General features: G+C 47.4%; 2 protein-coding genes across 7 annotated transcripts in view; one reads left to right on the forward strand and one right to left on the reverse strand.

The window, feature by feature from the left end:
- The window catches only part of ZMYM3 (zinc finger MYM-type containing 3), a 33,765-nt gene extending 32,458 nt beyond the window's left edge, over positions 1-1,307 (reverse strand). The window contains exon 1 of one of the 2 annotated variants that reach the window (XM_053990408.1): positions 1,264-1,307. The gene's annotated coding sequence lies outside the window, so the exon portion shown is untranslated. Of the gene's footprint in view, positions 1-218; positions 267-1,263 lie in introns of those variants that run through there. The other variant, XM_053990410.1, reaches the window with a different exon arrangement.
- Positions 13-15,255, forward strand: NONO (non-POU domain containing octamer binding). 5 transcript variants are annotated; one of them, XM_053990414.1, is made up of 11 exons: positions 13-297; positions 1,739-1,907; positions 4,494-4,714; positions 5,695-5,996; positions 8,004-8,099; positions 8,973-9,169; positions 9,959-10,043; positions 11,110-11,212; positions 12,533-12,575; positions 12,915-13,024; positions 14,232-15,255. In XM_053990414.1, the coding sequence occupies exons 1-11, from the start codon at positions 94-96 to the stop codon at positions 14,367-14,369; spliced, it is 1,668 nt and encodes a 555-aa protein (XP_053846389.1). In that variant the 5' UTR covers positions 13-93; the 3' UTR covers positions 14,370-15,255. The 5 variants fall into 5 exon arrangements, with proteins under 5 accessions (XP_053846389.1, XP_053846390.1, XP_053846391.1 ...); XM_053990415.1 differs by having other exon boundaries at positions 14-297; positions 4,521-4,714; XM_053990416.1 differs by having other exon boundaries at positions 14-297; positions 1,739-1,862.
- The last annotated feature ends 4,648 nt before the right edge of the window (positions 15,256-19,903 follow it).

Below are 19,903 nucleotides of genomic sequence, written 5' to 3' on the forward strand. Positions count from 1 at the left end.
GGGGGGAGCACGGCGGGGGCCGCGGGCCGGAACGGGGCGCCCCGGTTCCCGCCGGTGCCCACGCGGCCCCCCGCAAAGCGCGGAGCGGATCGCATGGAATGGGCTCGCTACCCCGCTCCCCGCCCCCCACCCTTAACCCTCTCGCTGCCACCTGTCCCGGCCCCAGCCCCGCTGCCGTCCCGGGGGGTCTGGTCCGGCCGCACCGCCACGGCCTCTACCTGCACGCGGCGGGCACCCACCCGGCCGGGCCCGGGCGCCGCCACCGCCTCCCTAAAGCCGGAGCGTCTCCCCTGGGCGGTGAGTGACAGCGCGGCCAGGCGGGGCTTCCGCGGGGGCCCGGGACGCGGCACCGCCCCCGGGAGGGACCGCCTGGGCCGGCGCCCCCCCCCCCCCACCCCCCCATTCCCGGCACCGCCTTCCCTCGGGATCCCCCCCCATCCCCTGCCCGGGCTGCGCTCCTGCCCCGCCGTGCAGAGCCCGGGGTGCCCTTCCCCAGCCATGACAGCGCCCACCTGGCCTCGCCGCCCCCCTTCCCGCCTCCATCCGTGCCCCCCCGCGCTGCTCCGCCCCACCGGGCTTGCCCCCCCTCCCCCGCTCCCGGGGGCTCCCCTGCCGGCGGGACCCGGGCCCCCCCAAACCGGGGGGGGCGTGCAGCTCTTGGCCGCCCCGCTCCGCCGGGGGCGCTCCCATCGCTGCCGCCCGCCGGGAACCTGCGGTTTCGCAGCCTGCGGGCACACGGGGGTGCCGGGGCCGAGCGCGGGCTGGGAGCTGGGGGCGCAGCCGGCGGCGGGCGGCGGAGCTGCGGGAAAGCGGGCACTCGTGAGCCGCCCGGGGGTCGCACGCCCGGGGAGCGGGCTGGCCGCGGGCGAGGCGGTGAAACGAGACCCGCCCGAGGCACGGCCACGACCGCGCTCCCGGAGCGCCCAGTGCGTTCCCAGGGCCGGGAGCCGCCTTCCTCCCCGCGGCCGGGCAGCGACGGGAACGGGGTACGGATGACGAGGGGGGAAGCCCGCGGCCGGGCGCGGGGGCGGAGAACATCTGGAGGAGGCCGGATCGGCACGCTCCGATGCTCGCTGGCCGGGCTGGAGGAGCCAGCCCCGGCGCCGCCGCGGTGCCGTCCCGGGCGCGGTGGGGCGGCACGCGCTCGGCGCCGCCGCTGGCCCTTTAAAAGCGCGCGGCCTCCGCGCGCCCGCACCGCGCCTGCGCGCCGCGCGCGGGGGGGGCGGCTCGCGGCGCTCCCTTTGTCCCCCGCTCGCCTCTCACCCGAGCTTGGTGCCCGCCGCCGTGATTGGCGGCGCGCGCGGCCGCTCCGCTGACCAATGGGGTGCGCGCGCGGCCGGCTGGTCCCGCCCCGCTACGGCGGCCGCTGTGAGTGATGGCGGGCTCGGCCAGTTAGCGGCGCGGCGGCGGGCGCCGGGTGGCCAATAGGAGCTCGGCGAGAGGGGCGCCGCGTTAGGCTGCGCGAGTTCCGGCCGCGCGCTCTCCTCTCAGGGCCGCCGCGGTCCCGGTGTCCGTGTCCGGGGCCGGTGCCCGTCCCGGTGTCCGTGTCGCTGTCCGCTGTTGCCGCTAGGTGAGGTCGCGGGGGCGGCGGGGTCGCGGCTCGGCGCCGCTCCGTCGCCGCCGGGGCCCGGCGCGGCCTGCGCGGCCCGCCCCGCCCTCTGCACGCGGGGCCGGCGGGAGCCGCCCGGGACCGGGCTCCATCCAGGCCGCTTCCCGAGCGCGCGTGTGTTGTTTTCAGGTGGGGGAGATGCAGGGCAACAAGGGCTTCAACATGGAGAAGCAGAACCACGCTCCGCGCAAGCAGCACCAGCAGCACCCGCCGCCGTCCATCCCCGCGAACGGGCAGCAGGCCAACAGCCAGAGTGAGTCCCGGGCCCGCCGCGGGGGCCCGCCCGGCCCCGCTCTGGGTAGGCGCTGAGCGACCGCTTCGGTGCAGCGGGGAACCTCGCGTTAGCTGCGGCCCTCGGGGCTGCAACAGGTCTCCGCAGGAACAAAAGGAACCCGGTTTTCCAAGTTAAAGCAATAAATCCTTAGGTTCCCAAGCAGGCTGCAGCATCTCCTGCTAGATCAGTTGTTTTTTTTTTTTTTTCCCCCGTTGTTAGAAACTGCGGTTTTAATTGCGCCTGGGTTGTATTTGTGGGGTTTCTTTTGGTTTTGCTCAGTCTGCTCGAGGGTACACGCGACTCCTGTGGCGTTTGTTCATAAGTTTTTTGTGTTCGTAAGTTTCTTGCGTTCCCAAAACCAGGGCAAGCGATATAGAGGTTCTGTCTTTGTCTCAAAATCTCAGGAAAAGGTTACTTGCAGTTTGGAAGTCAGTGTGTTTTGATAGTATGTCTGTAAGCGTTGTGATACAACAAGCTCTGTCTTTCATTGTCTGGTTCCTGTTTTTTCCCCGGGTGTAACAGACGGCTTCTCAATACATGTTTTCTTAGGAAACTATAAACTTAAGAAGCTTGACTGCTAGAGCAATTAGTAGATTATACAGAAGTAAGAATCTGTGAAGATTATGTTGCAGTGAGGACATTGTTGCAGCGATCTGCAGGCACCTCTTAAGGCTGAATTTTTTTATAACGAGGAACCAGGAGGTGCCCGGCTTTAGTTTGCATTCAGTGCCAGTTGACATTGCCGAATGCCGTTCTGCTCCAGCGGGTTTCCCGGTTTTCCTGGTCAGTGTGGAGTGGCACTCCAGAGTGGGTGCTTGTGAGCTGGGGCAGGACGAGTTAACGGCCTCAGGGGCCTGAACTGATCTAACCTGGTAGTTTAGAAGTGGCGAGACATCTCCCTTAGCATTTTTTAGGGAGGAAAGAGTGCTTTAGTTTTATTAGATGTGGATTTTTTTTTTTTTAAGTTTGGACACTTCGGCTGTTCAAAACAAAAATATGTAGGAGCCACCTGTGCACTTTGCATGATTCCTTCGAGTGGTGTTCTTGTGTCAAAGATACTGACTAGGCTGTTAAAAATCCTGTATGTTTTTAGGTGGTCGAGTTGAACGGGCTCTTTATCAGTTCCCAGACAATGTCCTTAGATACTGGCAGAGCAGAGCAGTTCTAGTCAGGTTGAAAACAGTAACAGTACAGCGGTACTGGGGAATTCCCACAGGAATCAGCTTGTAGTGAGTGACTGTCTCCCTGCTTTGCATGGATCTCCTGAGGCAGAACAATGGTACTCTGTGTACCCCCGAGTGTAACTTTGTTCCAAGTACCTGGTGTTGCACAGCCCTTGCAATTGATGCCCAAATACTCATGGTAATGCTGTGAACAAGGCAAAACGTTTCACTCCTGCACCTCTGCTGTGTGAGCTCGATAACTTACTCTCACTGCTCTTCTCTGGGCACACTCTGTCTGGTTATTTAGTGTGAGCCAAGGAGGTGTGCTTACTCCTATCAAAGGGTTGTCCTTGCAGTGTCTTGCATGCATTGTCTTTGCATGGACAGTCTTTCTCATTTAGTGCCCTGTTTTGTAACTGGAGTCAAGCCATTTATGTTCACAGTTTATTTCATATGTGTGACCAAGACTTGTGTCCTCTGCAAAGCAAAGGAGTTGCTTTCTGTGCCCTGTAGTCCTGTGTGGTTAAGTTCCATGTGTGTTTAAGGAAATGGGGCACAGGATGATAAAGTGATGCTAAATTCACCCCTGTGCCTGGCACATAACAGAGCGTTCAGGATCGTGCTGGACTCTTGCTGAATTCAGGGTTAAAGACTGTATCTGCTTGTGGGGGTTTGAGAATGTTACTGTTTGTGTTTATTTCTGTTGGATAGCTCAGAAAATATTTTAACCTTGGACTTGATCTCAGAGGTCTTTTCCAACTTTAAAAATCCATTCTAGTATAACGTAGTAAGTAGGGATTTTTTTCTTGTAATTAATATTGTAATTTTTTCTGAGGGCTCACCTATATGGCAAGTTTTTTTTTTTTTTTTAATTTTGTATTGGTATTTTCCCCCACTATTTTCACCATTCCTGCCTTCTCTTCAGCTTGGAAACCCATACTCTGGAACCCATATCATAGAATGACAGCTATCTGAAATGTTATCTGTCTGAACAAAATTTCCTCTTATTTTCATGTTTTTCTAGATATCTGGAGTTGTTTTGATGTGTTTCTGAGTAAAAATCTGTTTTCTGGCTAAACGGTGCCTTTTCTGTAATTATTTATGTTGTAATAGCAAAGTCCTGTGTTGTGACTGCAGATAATTATTTTGTGGGCCAGTTACCTTGACCAGATCTCAAAAAAGTTTGATTGAAATATCTGTTGTTATTTCAAGCTGCAGTGTGTTGTTTCCTCCAGTTCTAGACTGTCATTCACTGGTGTTAATGAGCACTGAGGTTCAGTTTTCTTTAAAAAAACCTATGGGGCCATTCTGAAATAAAACCCCCTTGTTGCTGGAGAGATGGCTGGAGAGGTTTAAGACCAAAAGGAACGGGTGTGTTACCTGTGTTATCCTGTGTCTGTGTGGTCACTGTGATTAAACCTAATAAAATTTATCCCCCCAACTGTAGAGCAGCTGTGTACCTTATTCCCCTCAGATGAAGGCCTGACTATTGACCTGAAGAATTTCCGGAAACCCGGTGAAAAGACCTTCACCCAAAGAAGCCGCCTCTTTGTGGGAAATCTGCCCCCAGATATTACAGAGGAAGAGATGAGAAAGTTGTTTGAGAAGTATGGCAAGGCAGGGGAAGTCTTCATACACAAGGACAAAGGCTTTGGTTTTATCAGGCTGGTGAGTGACTTGGCACCATTGGGGAGTTTTTGTGGCGATGGCTCTCAATGGAGCAGTATTGCTAATTGAAAGTAGTAGATGTTCTGATGTCTTGCTGATTACACCTGCTGATGATTCTAGTAACCTGGAATATGGGACTAGCTTCCAAGTGGTTTGTCTAGACCTTGCTGTGAAAAGAGATGTGAATTTAGGCAGCTTGTGGCAGGAGTTATGAGAGATCTGATAAATTTATTCTGAAATCAACTAGTAGAAAGCAGAAAAAAAAAAAAACCCACATAAATGTGATGCTATTATAGACAAAGTGAACTTCTCTTTTTCTGGAACATGTAATTCCTATGAGCGTAGTTTGTCATGCAGCATTTCTGGTGTGATTAATGCTCTTGGGGTCGGGGATCTCTAGATGATCACATTGAAGTGTCTGGAAGGGAAGTAGCTACCACCATAGAGTGGTTCTCAGATTTCTGTGGCTCATGCACCACCTTTGTGAAAGCCCTGAGCTAAGTGGATGAGGTTCCCACACCCATGTCTGGGCCACTTTCATGTAGCTTGGTAGTTCCTTAAATGAGTGGAAAGGTGTGAAAGTGGCATAGAAGGTCTTTCATGGATTGTCATACTGTCAGCATTTCTTTATAAGACTTGGTTAATAGATGACTCTTGGTTGTTTTTTTTTAATTTTTTTTTAAAGGTGCTTTGTAGCCTTAATATAATTATGTGTCATAGTAAAAATTTAATTGTTTGCTTAGTTCATTCTAGCTGTTGGCCTAAACTTAGGTATTTGTTATATATTTCTCACCCTTCCTGCCCCCAAACTCTGGCTGTTCAGTCATTCATGAAAAGGAATAGCTGTGCTTTTTGGCACACTTCTCACCAAGCTGTGGGAGAATGATTTATTTCTCTCAGAAGTACTTTTTACGGAGAAATAAGCCCGTTTAGTCCTGTGCCTTATTGGGAGCTTTAATGATGGCTCTTTTTATCTGCAGGAAACTCGCACTCTGGCAGAGATTGCCAAGGTGGAACTGGACAACATGCCTCTGCGTGGGAAGCAGCTCCGAGTGCGCTTTGCCTGCCACAGCGCCTCGCTGACAGTCAGGAACCTGCCTCAGTTTGTGTCCAACGAGCTCCTGGAGGAAGCCTTCTCAGTGTTTGGCCAGGTGGAAAGGGCTGTGGTTATTGTGGATGACAGAGGACGATCCTCTGGGAAAGGCATTGTGGAGTTCTCAGGGAAGCCTGCTGCTAGGAAAGCGCTGGATAGATGCAGTGATGGGTCTTTCCTGCTGACCACGTAAGTGCGGATGGGGAGATTTGCTCTGCTGGCACGTGCAGGTTGGGTGGCATTGGCTGGTTCTTAACACCACAGTGGGACAGACGGGGCATGAGGTGGTAGGGGATTGGCCTGGGGAGAATTTTATTCAGCTTTGTTCCAACAAGAGACAGTCTTTGCTGAAGCTCGGGTCTGAAAACTTTCTTCTGGGAAGCTGCTAGTGGGGTAAGTGCATAAAACTTCCAAATAAACTTTTTCTCCATAAAACAACCTTAGGGCAATTAAAGCAGCCTTTAGGAACAGGACCTATTTCAGACCTATTTCATGTTATCCATATAACTTGTTTGGAAATGAAATGGAAGTTTCTTAATTGTACACTCCGGGTCACTAAAAGGGAGAGTCTTGGGATGGGATTCCATGGGGTGGAATGCCACTGTGGGCGTGGGATCTGTTGGAGAGGCTACTCAGATTGGATTGTTTGGAGTTTTCACCATTATAAACTGTTTTCCCTGTGCTTGAATGTAATAAGGCAGAAAAGCATGTTCTCTCATAATTATGTGAACTTGCTCGAGCAAATGGCCAATTCCAATTGTATTCCATAAAGCAGTTTGTTGCTCTGTTAAGAGGGAGCCATTTCTGATCTCTTGGAAAAAAATTACTGTTTTCTATTGCGCTTCTAGAATTTGTGACTAGAACACTTCCTGAAATTGAGCTATATTGCTCATTTTTAAAGTAATTTTTTAAAGTTTTGTGCTTCTCACCTCCTGTGGATCTGCAGTGGCACAGCTGTACACAAGTACATTCATCTTCAAAAAGCAGGTTTTATTTGTTTCTTTCTTAATACCTGTTTTTCTCCCTGATGCTTGAAGATAACCAGCATAGTGAGTAGTGCTCTACAGGAGGATTAGTGTTAGGGAGATTTTGCTGATTCACAAGTCTATACCTGAAAGAACCATGAAAACAGATTTTTAAAAGTGATCATGCAAAACTAATCACTATCAATGCATAACTGTGGTTAACATTCAGTCTCTTTATAGCAATCAGTACATGAGGTTCTGATACCAAAGCCCACAAACAAGTCTGCTGTTCCTTTCTAGTTATGGTTTGGTTTTGATTAAACTCATTCTGGTTTGTCCTAGTTCAAGACAAGAACGGTAGATAAAGTGTTTGAAATCTGTTCATGTTAGAAAATAAAATTATTAATAATGGAATACATCACATCAACATGAAAAGCTGTATAATGGATCTTCAGCTAGGAAATGGATTTTAGCCTTCCATAGCCTGCCTTCCTGGTGGAGCCTGGGTACCCATTGCCACTTGGCACAGCAGGATCATCTCTCTTCATTTCCCCTGCCCTGGCACATGGGACTGAGGAGCTCATGGGGTGCTGCTTTGTGCTGAGGGTGAGCAGTGTCAGTGCTGTGGTGGAGAGCTGATTCAGAGACCAGGTCAATACTTTCTTCTGCATGTAGAAGCCAGGGAGACAGAAGCACACATCTGCAGTGTCTGTTGTGAATTGCACCAGTGGATTCCCTGTGGGGTGGAAATTCAGACAAGGGCCCAGTGGACCTTCCTAGAGCACTGTTGCCAAGCAACAGTAGCACATGGTGGCCTCTGGATGGATGGTGCAGCCTCCAGTGAGGAGTGGTGGAGTGACTCTTTGCTTTAGACAGCCATAGAAAGGCACAGATGGACTTGTGGCACTCTAGAGACAAGACTTCATGCTGAGTAGATCCTACTGGAGAATGTCAGGATTCCAATTAAGCTGTTAATTTGAAGCAAGTAACTACAAATATTATTCTTCCAGTACAATTTTTGTTTGGATTAAACAAGGATTTTGATTTACAGTTACACTCCTATTCTAGAAAAAAATAAAAGAGTTCAAAGTGATTCCTGGTTTTACTTTGGTTGAGATCCCCAGCTGCTCTGAGTTTCTTTGAGCAGTGATAAAAGAGTGTAAGTTGTGCTTTCCACAACTGCAAGCTTGTTCTTGAATTTTTATGAAAGTACCTCACTTTTTCTTTACAGATTCCCTCGCCCTGTCACTGTGGAGCCCATGGATCAGTATGATGATGAGGAGGGTCTACCAGAGAAACTAGTCATCAAAAACCAGCAATATCACAAGTATGTGCCTGGCATGCAGCAGGAGAGGAGAGTGCCTGTGGGCTAGTGTCTCAGTCTTAGAAGGGTGGCTCATCAGGTCCTCCTTTTTTTCTATAAATGTGACCTGACTTTGGAAGGAGCATTGCATTCACTCTTCACTTGCCATGACTGGCTGAAAGAAAACAGTGGTTTTGAATCCACACTGCTGGATAAGACTGGCAGCCTTCACGTATTTTCTATAAGTCCATTTCAGTTGTTGGAATAAAAAAATTAGGTCAATTTGAGATAACACAGATGACATGAGATTCCCTGAGATGTATTACAGAAAGCCTTTGTAGGAAACACTTGAACCCACAATAGAAATTTAAGGAATTATGTGACTAGCATTAGGAGATTGTAGAGCTATCCAGGTACAAGAACAGAGTCTTAGAAGGCTCCCCAGTATAGGTAGGAATCCTGTGATCTGAGCAGTTGGCATTAGCAAGCCATGTGAGCTCATGAATTTTTCAAGTGAGGAAGATGAGAGCTTCAGGAGGTGGAATTAGGAATAGTCCTGTTCTACAGGTGCAGAGTGAAAAAAACATGTGTGTTTGGGCAGTGTTTGCTTCTGGAGTACATCTGTCCATAAGATGTGCAGCAGGAGCAAAGGCTATTGCTTTCAAGGGTATTTCTGAATCTCTTCACCCAGAATCTCTTGCTGTCTTATGAAAGCAGTGTCATTGCCTGTTATGGAGGAGGACAGCTTCCATCAGGAATAAGATGATGCCTGAGGAGCAAACTGGTGTCTCAGGCACAGTTAACTGGGATCTGCTATTGCATTTGACACACAAATGGAGTTTTCTTGGTTCCTCCTTGCTCTCCTGAAGCATTCACTAGCTCTTTGTTGTTTGACAGGGAGCGTGAGCAGCCTCCTCGGTTTGCACAGCCTGGCAGCTTCGAATATGAATATGCCATGCGTTGGAAGGCTTTGATAGAGATGGAGAAGCAGCAGCAGGAACAAGTAGATCGCAACATCAAGGAAGCTCGAGAGAAGCTGGAAATGGAAATGGAAGCAGCTCGCCATGAGCACCAAGTGATGCTCATGCGACAAGGTATCAGTCAGACAAATAAATACAGGATGGGAGCAGAGCCTTGGACTGTCTAGGAGCGGGTGGCTCGGTAGACTGGCTGGAGATCGCTGAAGGGGAGCTGTGGTGGTTGCTCCTCTTGTAACCAAGCATGGTAGCAGCAAATAAATGGAATCGGGGCATCATTTAGGTGGAAAAGATCAGCAAGTCCAACCATTAACCTGCTTTCAGGTACTTGTAGAGCAATAGAGTCTCCTCAAGTCTTCTTTTCTCCAGGCTGAGCCCCTTTCCCAGCTCCCTCAGCTGTTCCTCATCAGATTTGTGTTCCAGACCCTTCCCCAGCTCCGTTCCCTTCTCTGGCCATGCTCCAGCCCCTCAGTGTCTTTCTTGTCGTGAGGGGCCCGGAGCTGGACACAGGATTTGAGGAGTGGCCTCGCCAGTGCCCAGCCAGGCGACAGTCACTGTCCTGGTCCTGCTGGCCACGCCATGGCTGGGACAGGCCAGGTGCCATTGGCCTCTTGCCCACCTGGGCACACCTGGCTCCTGTTGAGCTGCTGTTGAGCAGCACCCCCAGGGCCTTTCCCACCAGGCACTTTCCAGCCCCTCTGCCCCAGCCTGGAGCTGCAGGGGGTTGTTGTGACCCAAGGCAGGACCTGGCACTGAATCTTGTTAGACCTAACGCGGAGAGATGCTGCTGTGTTGGTAAAGGCTCTGTTACTTTTTCTCTTCTGTGTTATAGTTCTACTTCAGGAATTCATAAGAGGTGGCATGGGAGATGAGTCTGATTGTGTTTTTTACTGTTGTCTTACACAGATTTAATGAGACGCCAGGAGGAGCTGAGGAGAATGGAGGAATTGCATAACCAGGAAGTGCAAAAACGTAAACAGCTGGAACTCAGGTAAAGGGGGCAGGTTGTGAAATGCTGTGACTCCAGAGCAGAATAAAACACCTCTTCACTGCATCTAATTGTTCATTGTGACAATTTAATTACTACCTAAAATGTGCCTGTTACTTTGGCCTTTTGTTTTTATAGGGCAGATTTTACATTTGGTTTAAGATAGAAGAGTTCGGAGTTTCTTCCATTGATTAGCCACGTGCTTCTTCACATTTCTGTGTCTCAGTTAAGCTCCTTTATGAAGCAGATTGAAAAATCAGAATCTCTGCTGAGATTTAGTGGCTTCAGTGCTGCAGATTGGAAAATCCCGTTCCAGCATCTCTGTTTTTATTTGAGGGGTAACTTTGTCTCAGAGATTTCTCTCTCCATTGTAGCACTTCCTTGTCTTGGGGTCATTTTGAGAAGCTCCAGGAAGATTACCAGACTATTTGTAATAGAAGGGACTTGAGAGCTGTCAGTCTTGATGCATGATATTGCATGTAGTCAGCATGCATTTGGGAGCTGCTGTGTACATAGGGTTGGAAAATACTTCTAAGATCCTGAGTTCAGCTGTAAATCTAACAGTGCCAAGCCCACCGTGTCCCCAAACACCACATCTACACGTCCTTTAAATCCTTCAAGGGATGGTGACTCCACCACTTTCTGGGCAGCCTGTGCCAATGCTTTGTTACTGTTTTGGTGAAGGAATTTTCCCTGATGTTAAATCTAAATTTTCGCTGGTGTGACTTGAGATCATTTCCTCTTGTCCTGTCACTTGTTACCTGGGACAAGAGACTGACTCCCATGTGGCTCCACCCTCCTGTCAGGCAGTTGTAGAGGGTGGTAATATCCCCCTTGAGCTTCCTTTTCTCCAGGCTGAGCCCCTCCAGCTCCTTCAGCTGCTCCTCATGAGACACATGCACATAAGTGTTTTGGTTTTTTTTTTTTTTTTTTCCTTTCAAATGAGCTCCTTAAAACTGAAAGTTTGAAGTGTAAAGTTTCCAATGAAGATCCATGAGGCAGCACTGCAACACAGTGATGCAGGTGGTTGGTGTTTGTTGTTCTGAGCATCCTTGGACCTTCTTTTCAGGCAAGAGGAAGAACGCAGGCGCCGTGAGGAGGAAATGAGAAGGCAGCAAGAAGAGATGATGAGACGCCAGCAGGAAGGCTTTAAAGGGAACTTTGCTGATGCGGTACGAGTGCTTCTACATTTCCATTACATCTCTGCACTCACAGTAGACTTTTCCCTTCCACAGCATAGCTTTCTGTGAATTTTCAACTTGTTTGGAGGACTGAACATCAGTAGTGCATTCTACCCTAAATTATTGACTCCCTCCAATCTTGATACAGTTTGGCCTGGAAACTGTAAATCTCCCAGTTCTGTTCCACTGCTCTTCACGTAGGACCCTCTGTAGCTGTCTTGCTTTCAGAAAAATGTAGGCTGACTAATTCTAACAGCAACACACACACTGTCCTGAAGCACTGCAGCAGAACCCTGTTGTGATTATGACTGGCAATATCCCTAGCTTGCAGCCTGTCTTAGTCATGATAAAATGATCCTAACTGAAGGCATTGCTGCAGGCATGGTATATGCTTGTACTTAAAAGTCAATTGGTCAAGTATTTTTTTTGTAGTGTAACCTGTCTTTTAGTAACAGTATCTCTAATTCTATAGAGAAATGTCTTACAATTTGTTTCCAGTCCCAGCCACTTTATATTGTGGAGGCAGCTGTAGGGCTGTTCAGGTGGTGTAATGGCATTGCTGCAGCTGGGGGTAAGTGTTCAATGCTTACTAGTGAAACTTGGACCCTAGGCAAAACAGCTAAATATGTGTCAAACCAAAGGGCCAAGAGCATGGCTGAGCCAAAGGTTGGAATATCCTACTTGTGCAGCAGGTATCCTGATTCCTACAAATAATACTGCCTTCATATGATAAGCAATGGCACTGAGACTACAGATGAAGTGAAAATTGTCTTCACTTACCACTGTGAAAAAAGTAGTGCCCTCACTGAAATGCTCCTGGTTTTGCAGTGAGAGAAATCTGTGATAGGTGTTTCTGATGCTTGGTTAATAAAAGAGAAATTGAGCTCACTCAATGGCATTTTAATGCGTGACCCAGTACTGTGTCTTTATGTAAGCTTGCATTCCTTTCAACAGGAAAAGCTTCTTAGCTATGCTGAGGGAGTAGCAAAACTAATTCTATCTAATGTGTTACTACTGCTCAGCACATCTTTCCATCAAGATGTCTTTGTTAAAGTCTGCATATGCAGCTTTGCTGCTGGATGTTTTATTATAATTCTGAAAAACAACCTTTTATAATGAGAGATTTTAAATAAGACCTATTCATTCAGCAGCTATCACGTGAAAGTTGCTCCTGCCTTTCTTTGGATTTTACCCTGGGAAGTACTTTTCTACACATTGTTCAGTAGTAAATCCTCAGAACTCTTTGAATTTGTATAATTACATTTTTAAAAGCCTGATTTTAAAAGTTGAAATGAGTGTCTGTCTTTCCAGAGGGAGCCACCAGACATGCGAATGGGACAGATGGGTATGGGAGGTAAGAATATTCTTTGTTCCTGTGCATGTTCATTTCCTTACAAAATCTACACCTTTTTTTTTTTTTTTTTTTTTTTTTTTTTTTTTTTTTTTTTTAGTGTTCTCATTTTATTGGCTTCTCATTTAGAAACTCAAAGTAATCTCCCAGGCTAGTAAGAGGAAGTATTCATGTGACAGGAAACACAAGATCAGTTGGTCTTGACCCGATAGTGCAAAGCTGGTTAATAGAATGGACTCTGACCCTGCACAGAGCAATGTTTTGTGGCTCTGGGGTGATGAGCAGACCCCAGTCACTGTGTGTGTGTGTGTGCCAGGACTATTCCTCAGTTTTCTTTTCCAGGTACCATTGGCATGAACAATAGAGGAGCTATGGGTGGTACCAATGTCCCAGCTCCTGCCCCTCCTGCTGCTGGTCCTGGAGCTATGATCCCTGATGGAGCCATGGGAATGGTAGTGTATCTCCATCTGCTTTTCGTGCACACCTTTAAATGCAGATTATGTTGTTTCCAGTATTAAGCACTGGCTGCTGAAGTTGAAGCTTCTTTGTCTACCCAGACCTGTTGCTTCACTCCTGCTAAAATCTGTAGAAGTTAATCTTGCCCTGATAGAGCTGATAATTTTCAGGAGATTGAGCCAAGTTTAATAACTGCTTAATTTACTTCCAAGAGAGTTAGTGATAAAATGTGTATTAGAAAGATCTTAGCAATAATACATGGTTGTTTTTAAATGACCTAATGGGAAGCACTTTGTTAAATTGAGAGTTTTTTGATTCTTGCAGGCATAAAGCCAAGCTTTCAGGAGTGTTCTGTTCATCACCAGTTTCATAACCAGAAAAGGATTATCTCCTGTTCTCATGTGCCAGAATGAGTTCAGTTAATTTGCTTAGGAGGTCAAAAGCAAAGAATCAATGGCATTCATGCTTATTTGTTTGACTTTTCAAAATTTTTGTATTTGATTTAGTTTTAAACTTTACTGCAGGGCTTTGCAATAGACTCTGGCTTTTGTGGCATTTGTCATTCCTCTCTGTCACACAGAGGATTGGTCCTCCCACAGTGTCAGCACTTGCAGAAACAGCAGCAGTCATAGTAAAGTTTGTCCTGAAAGTTCATCTTCCTTCAGTGATTACTATGAACTGGTCTAATAAACAGTTCTGCAAACATTCCTCCTCAGACTTCTTGCTCTGTCGTGACTGCTATGACCCAGATTTTTTTTTTTTTTAAATCATAAAGAACAGGTTTATTTGTCTAAAAACTTTTGTACCTAAGTGGTAGGGACAACAAACAACAAAGCAGCTGAGGTTAAGGGAATGTTCACTACACATGGAAATTAAGGGAGAAGATGAAGCCAGGAGTGGAAAGGGAAGGTGAGTTCAGGTGGCTCACCTGCTCCACAGTAGGGCCCTGGTCTGTGAGGTGGTGCACACAGTCCCAGTATGCCTGACTCCAGGTTGTGTGGAGAAAGGAGCTTTGTTCTGCAATGGTCCAACGCTGCAGGTTTGGGACCGTGGGGATGTTTTTGGTGGGGTGAAGGTTTGCAGTGAGGTCAGCTAGAATTGTGGAATCCTGGTGGAATTCAAATGAATTCAAACTGCTTTTAATTGCCCTTTGTTCTTCCTTGTTTTTCTTCCTACATCTTCTGCACTTGTCCTCGTTCCCAGACTCCACCACCACCTCCAGACCGCTTCGGCCAGGGTGGAGCCATGGAAGGCCTTGGAGCGATGGGAGGGAACCCGCCTGCCTTCAACAGGGGAAATCCAGGCGGGGATTTTGGCCCTAACAAGCGTCGCAGATACTAACAGGATTAAGCTATCCCCTGTACATGCCCCAGAGAAAGTCTTGGCAGGCCACACAGGGTTCAACCTGGGGGGGAGGGGGGACATTTTAAAGATAGTTAATTAGGGCCTGTTTTGGTAAAGCTACTCTAGGACAAGGGGAGTGCAGTCTGACTGGTAAAGGTTTTGGAAAATTTCATGTGGTGCATTCCTAATTTCAAAGTGAAAAATGAATTCTGGGAGGCTGCCGTGGTTCAGTAACAGTAAAATCTTGCAAGGACCCTAATGCCTTGACCATTCCAGGTTTCCTATTTGCGGCTGAAATCATGAGACTAACTAAATTAGATAAAATTTCAGTATGTCTTGGCATTTTTTTAGTGTAGTGTACCTTGCTTAAGAGCACAGGGGAGTCTCTGGAGAACTAGGGCACCATTTGGGTACTTTGCAGCTCCCATGATTTTGTAAATTTATATAGCTCCAAATGATCCGTCATGTAGTGAATTGGAGGAGGTTTTGTTTGTTTCTTTTTTTTTTTTTCTCCTAACTTGTTAGTTACTCTTTTTACCTGGACCATTTGTTTCTTTGAAGTAGTTGACAGTCGTGCAGCCTGAATGGCTGGCAGGTTCTTGTTTGGATGGATTTTTTTGATAACGTGTTGTATCTCTTTATTTTTACTGGTAGTAAAAGTACAATCTGTTGGATAAAGATACTGTATCTCATGCTGAAGTTTTAACTGAAACAAATGTTTGTATAATCCTAACCTTGCCTGTCTTTTGTGTAGAAGTACTACAAGATTTTTCATTTAGTGTAAACTGTTTGAACACAAACTGTAATTGTCCCACTAAAAAGTTTGAGTTTGTCCAAGGAATGTTACAGGAATGCATTATTAAAGTGGATTTTAAGCCTTTTTTATCTGGTGTCTTGTTTCTTCTGTTTTTTTTAGTACTGATGTCTGCATGTGGATTGAATTTAATGAAGCTTCAGGTTATGGCGTGAGAGTTGTTCTTGCATAGCTCTGTAAAGAGGGTGTTCAAACCCTGAGAATTTTCTAACAGTTTTCTTTCTCGCAGAGCAGGCTTTCTTTGTGTGTTGGAATGTGACCTTCAGCAGATTAGAATGTGGAAAGGGAGCTGCTGACCTACCTGGGATGTGTGTGTTGTGGCTGCGGGGAGGTGGGATGCAGGACTTGTCCGTGTGTCACCAAGAGCCTGGAGCTCAGTTCCTTTCTCAGCTGCAGAGTACAGCTGTCTGTCTGCTCTTTGGCTGGGACCTTCCCAGAACTCCTGTGCTGGGGTAGGAAGGAGAGGACTCACTGATGACAATAGTAATGCTTTATCTGGTGTAATACACGAGGGAATCTGTAGGGACAGGCATCTGCTGTGACTTGTGTTCTCACACTGAGTCTCCAGAGTTGAGACTGTGAAGGGGGAAGCTTAGAAATAGATTTAGGTGGGAAAGAGAGGAGGGAGAAAGTGTTACAGCCTAAAAGCATAAGAAAGTGCCTTGAAAAATGTGAAATCATAGGAAAGATAAAAACATTTTGAGATGGCTAATGTTGCCACAGCAAGAACCTGAAATTATGATTTGGTCCTGTATGTACTCTTTAAGTAGGGGAAGATGAAATTAGCACTCTGGAGCCTTGATTGGTTTACCTCTTTCTTTAGTTAACCTGGAATGAGATGATAAGATGTATGGAAGAGAGGCTGCAGCCAGTGCTCTTTATTTCTTTTTTTAAATTTGTTTTTCCACATTTGGAAGCACCAGCAGCTGGTTTGCTGAGATGATATGGTATCTAATGGTGGTTATCAGCTTGACTGTGAAGCATGAAGAGTTTGGTGATGTTTTTCATCTGGCTCATTTGCTGGAACAGCTCACTGTTGCAAAATCTCAAGTGAGAATGCTAATTAGCTTTTCTGTTGACCTGTGGAAGATGGATCTGTTCTTGTAGCTTGTGTCTGGAATGAGGCTGGCAGACATTCACTAGTGCCATGGCCATTGGGTAAGTACATTGTTTGATTCTGAAGTGTGAAATATGAGGAGAAGAAACTATGAAGTTGCAACCATGTGTCTGTATTACCTCCTTCACCTGCCAGTTGCTCAGCTGGCTTGTGTGTTACTGAGCAGTCCAAGGAGAAATTGCTGTCCTAGTGAAACAGCAGAGCTCAGATGTTCAGCATCACTCTGCTGCTGAACAGTCCTGAGCAGGTATAAGATAAGGATGGGTCTAGTTAACTGCCCTTTCCCTGTGAGAAAACTCTGTGGAAAATCATAGGGAAGGAGGAATTTAACGCTGCTCAAAACCCATCCAACAAGATTTCAAATACCTAAATTAAAGATCCAGTGGCAGCAATTAAAGAAAACTAAATTCTCGTATGGATCCTATAGGCAACTATCCTTAACTTGCTTTAAAGGAGGAGACCGAAAATCTGTGAGTGAGTAAGGAAATTGTAAAGCAAAGCTCTAGTAAGATTTTCAGAGGCATGTCAGGGACAGGCTGAGTGCAGTGCAGGAGCACTTGCAGCTGGGCACAGGAGCAAGCAAGGCTGCCCCACTCCAGAGCAATTCTTGCTCTGCTGAAGCCCGCTGGAGTTTGGTGTCAGTGCTTGCACCGCCTGTTTTGGGTAACAAGGGCATGTCCTGAGGCTGGGCTGTTCACAGCACTGCTGTGCTGGGGTTCAGCCACTGTGCAGAAGGGAATGCTTCCCCCTGCATGCCTTTCCAGAGTACTGGCCATTATGTAATTGCAGACTGATGAAATATTTTTACTCTTCTGAGGAGAAACCGTTGCCTTTCGCTGTCATATTTGATCAGCTGGTTTAAAATGCAGTTCTCCAGTATCCATTTGTATCACACCAAGGGTTGATGAGCAATTTGGTTTTACCATTTTGCTCTTAACTTAAAACCCCCATCATTTGTGGACTTCAGAAGTTACAACTTGTGCTTTATGCAGCCTCCTCTTCAACAGTAGTGAGTGCATTTGCAAGAATCAAAGATAAATGAAAAATCCAGCTGGTATGTGGATAATTTTGCCATACCAAAGCAGTAGACAAACACTTCATTTTTTTTTCCTGGCATGGTGCCTCTCACTAGCAGCTCTAATTTATCACAGAAAGCTGCAAGTGACGGCATGTGCTAAACTACTTCTCCAGTGAGCTACCTTTGGGGGTTGAAAGAAGGAAGATGTGATTTTCTATGGCCTTGCTGAAAGGAGCCATCATTCATTCTTCTCATGGTTGTGACTTGGGTACCTAGTGCCAGATGTAAGTAATAAGAGAGAGAGAAGCCAAGGAGCTCAGCCAGGCACAGCACTGGTTTTGGGGCACTTTCCTTCACTTCAGTTTGGCCACTCTGCTCTAAATAAGCTCACAGTGACCTTGCTATAAAGGCAACAGGACCCTCAAAAGGAAAAGTGCTAAAACCCCACACTCAGTGCCAGTTCAGGGTATTTCAGCCAGCAGATTTTGATTCAGGATGCCAGCTAATGATACAAAATTGAGTCTTGGGAGTAGACTGAACTCTTCTTTTTGGACTGGTTCCAACTGAGGACTAAAGGGCACTTTTTGATTAGGAATACTGCATGTGCCTTCAGAGTGAGCACCACAGTGAATCAACTCCTAAATGAGTAACTCAGCTCCAAGGAATTCTCTCTGGAGTAAGACACTGGCTGAACTACAGGGAGAAAATCCTTGTCAGCTGGGTAGCTGGTTCCAGTTTGAGGTTGTATTTGTCCAATGAGACTGAAGTGTTGCAGCAATAGTCCTGTAATAACCCAAGCTGCAGGAAAACAGTGGTATTGAATGGAGAGGTTGCCTGTACCCCCATTTCTGGTAGTTTCCTGGTCTTTTTCAAACCTCTTCTCTGAGCTGTTGAGTACAAGCAGTGAGGACCCCTTGGGCAGGTGCTACATAACTCCTTAGCAGTGCTATCTGAAGAATGGCCAGGCAGAACTGCTGCAGAATTGCTCAACGCATGTTCTTTTGAGAAAGATTTTATTGCCCAAATAAATAAGCATTAATCCTGCCTGCTGCATACATCACAGTAATATGTTTTTCAGGGGTAACCCTTTGCCTAAGAAGTCTCTTTAGTATGGAGGAGTTACTCTGTGCTTTAGAAATGCAGTGTCTTGCTGCTACCCTGGCTCCACAGGGCATCCTGAATGACTGAAAGGTCAGGGGTGAGCTGAGTTTGTTTCCCTGGAGGTATCCAGCATGTTGTCCCCAGGACCCTGCAGGGCTGTTTTACACTGACCCTGATTGTTCAAGGGCAAGCACATTCGGCTAGATTTGAGAATATTTTATTGGATTTTCAACTTCCTTTTTTGATCTGTTGTATATGAAATTAAGTGTGTATAAAGCAAACAGGCCTTATTTTTAATTGGCAGCTGGGAGCTCGATGCCTGTCTCAGGTGCAGAATAGAGAGTTGCCTCAGCCCCAGTCCCCCCGGGTACCTGCTGTTTATCTCTGTGATGTGTGTCAGCCACATCAGCCTGCTGGCGTTTCCTCTGAGGTGTGCAGGGTAACCTGAGCTCCATATTCTCACTGGCACGGGGTCGGTGACAGCTGCAGCCTTGCTGACAGCTCGTGGAAAGAACAGGGAGATCTGAAACACTATAGCTCTGCTCAGCCCCCAGGATGGCAAACTCCCCCGCCACAGGCCTCTGCCCAGCTCCCTGGGTCCCCAGTGATCTTTCTCACCTAAGCAGAGGCTCTGGATGCCAGTAGGATTTTTTTGCCCACCTTTGGGGCTGTTGGGTCAGTTGTGACCCGGGGCAGTACAGTGCTTTGAAGCCACGTGGATCATGTGGGTGTGACAAGTTCCCTGCTGCCCTCCTGTTTCCCTCCCAGCTTTTGGGTGGATGTAGGTTTGTACACAGGTGACCCAGGTATAAAGAGGTGTTTCAGTGGTGCATGTCCTCCCCTGCAGCAGGGCTGGCTCCTTGCTAAGGAGCTGCCAAGGAAAAGCCTGATGTTGCTGCTGGCTGGGGCATCTCAAGGTGGGGGTGGCAGAACTGAGCTAAAGTAGCAGGATAGTGTGAAATAATCTGGAGTCTTCTCCCTGATAAGCTCCACAATTCTGGCAACAGTTCACCCTAACTCTGAACTCTGAGATCCCCTTGGAATGACAGAAAATTTTTCAGGCTTTGTAGAGGGATTAAGTAGGTTAAACAAACATTGTAGGACAGGGTTAGAATTGCATCAGCCAGTGGCATCGGCCAATGGCAGCCCCTGTGGGCTCACCTCCTGAGCAGACTCCCTGGGCATCTTCTGCCTGCAGATCACGTTCTTTGTACTGTGTGATAGTGCCAAGGACTTACATTGACCCCAGTTCCTGAACAGAAATGGTCCCTGGATGCTGTGTGCTCCTGGAGGTCAGGGCAGCACCCAGGAAACAGCTGTCCCTGCAAACAGGAACAGCACAAAGAAAATATTTGATTTAGAACACTAAGAGGAACTAAGTAAAACCTTTGATCTGAAGAGAGTTTCCTGTTTGTAGAGGAAAACTCTTAGGTCTCAGAAGGGGAGCAGGGTGTCTGAGCAAACCCCTTCTGCATACAGGG

Source organism: Vidua macroura, chromosome 14, assembly GCF_024509145.1.
Source record: "Vidua macroura isolate BioBank_ID:100142 chromosome 14, ASM2450914v1, whole genome shotgun sequence".
Classification (NCBI taxonomy): Eukaryota; Metazoa; Chordata; class Aves; order Passeriformes; family Viduidae; genus Vidua; species Vidua macroura.

Coding starts and splice junctions, on each gene's coding strand:
- NONO (XM_053990414.1), top strand. CDS start 94: ATGGAATGGGCTCGCTACCCCGCTCCCCGCCCCCCACCCTTAACCCTC. Junction 298..1,738: donor CGGAGCGTCTCCCCTGGGCG/GTGAGTGACAGC, acceptor TGTTGTTTTCAG/GTGGGGGAGATGCAGGGCAA. Junction 12,576..12,914: donor GGGACAGATGGGTATGGGAG/GTAAGAATATTC, acceptor TTTCTTTTCCAG/GTACCATTGGCATGAACAAT.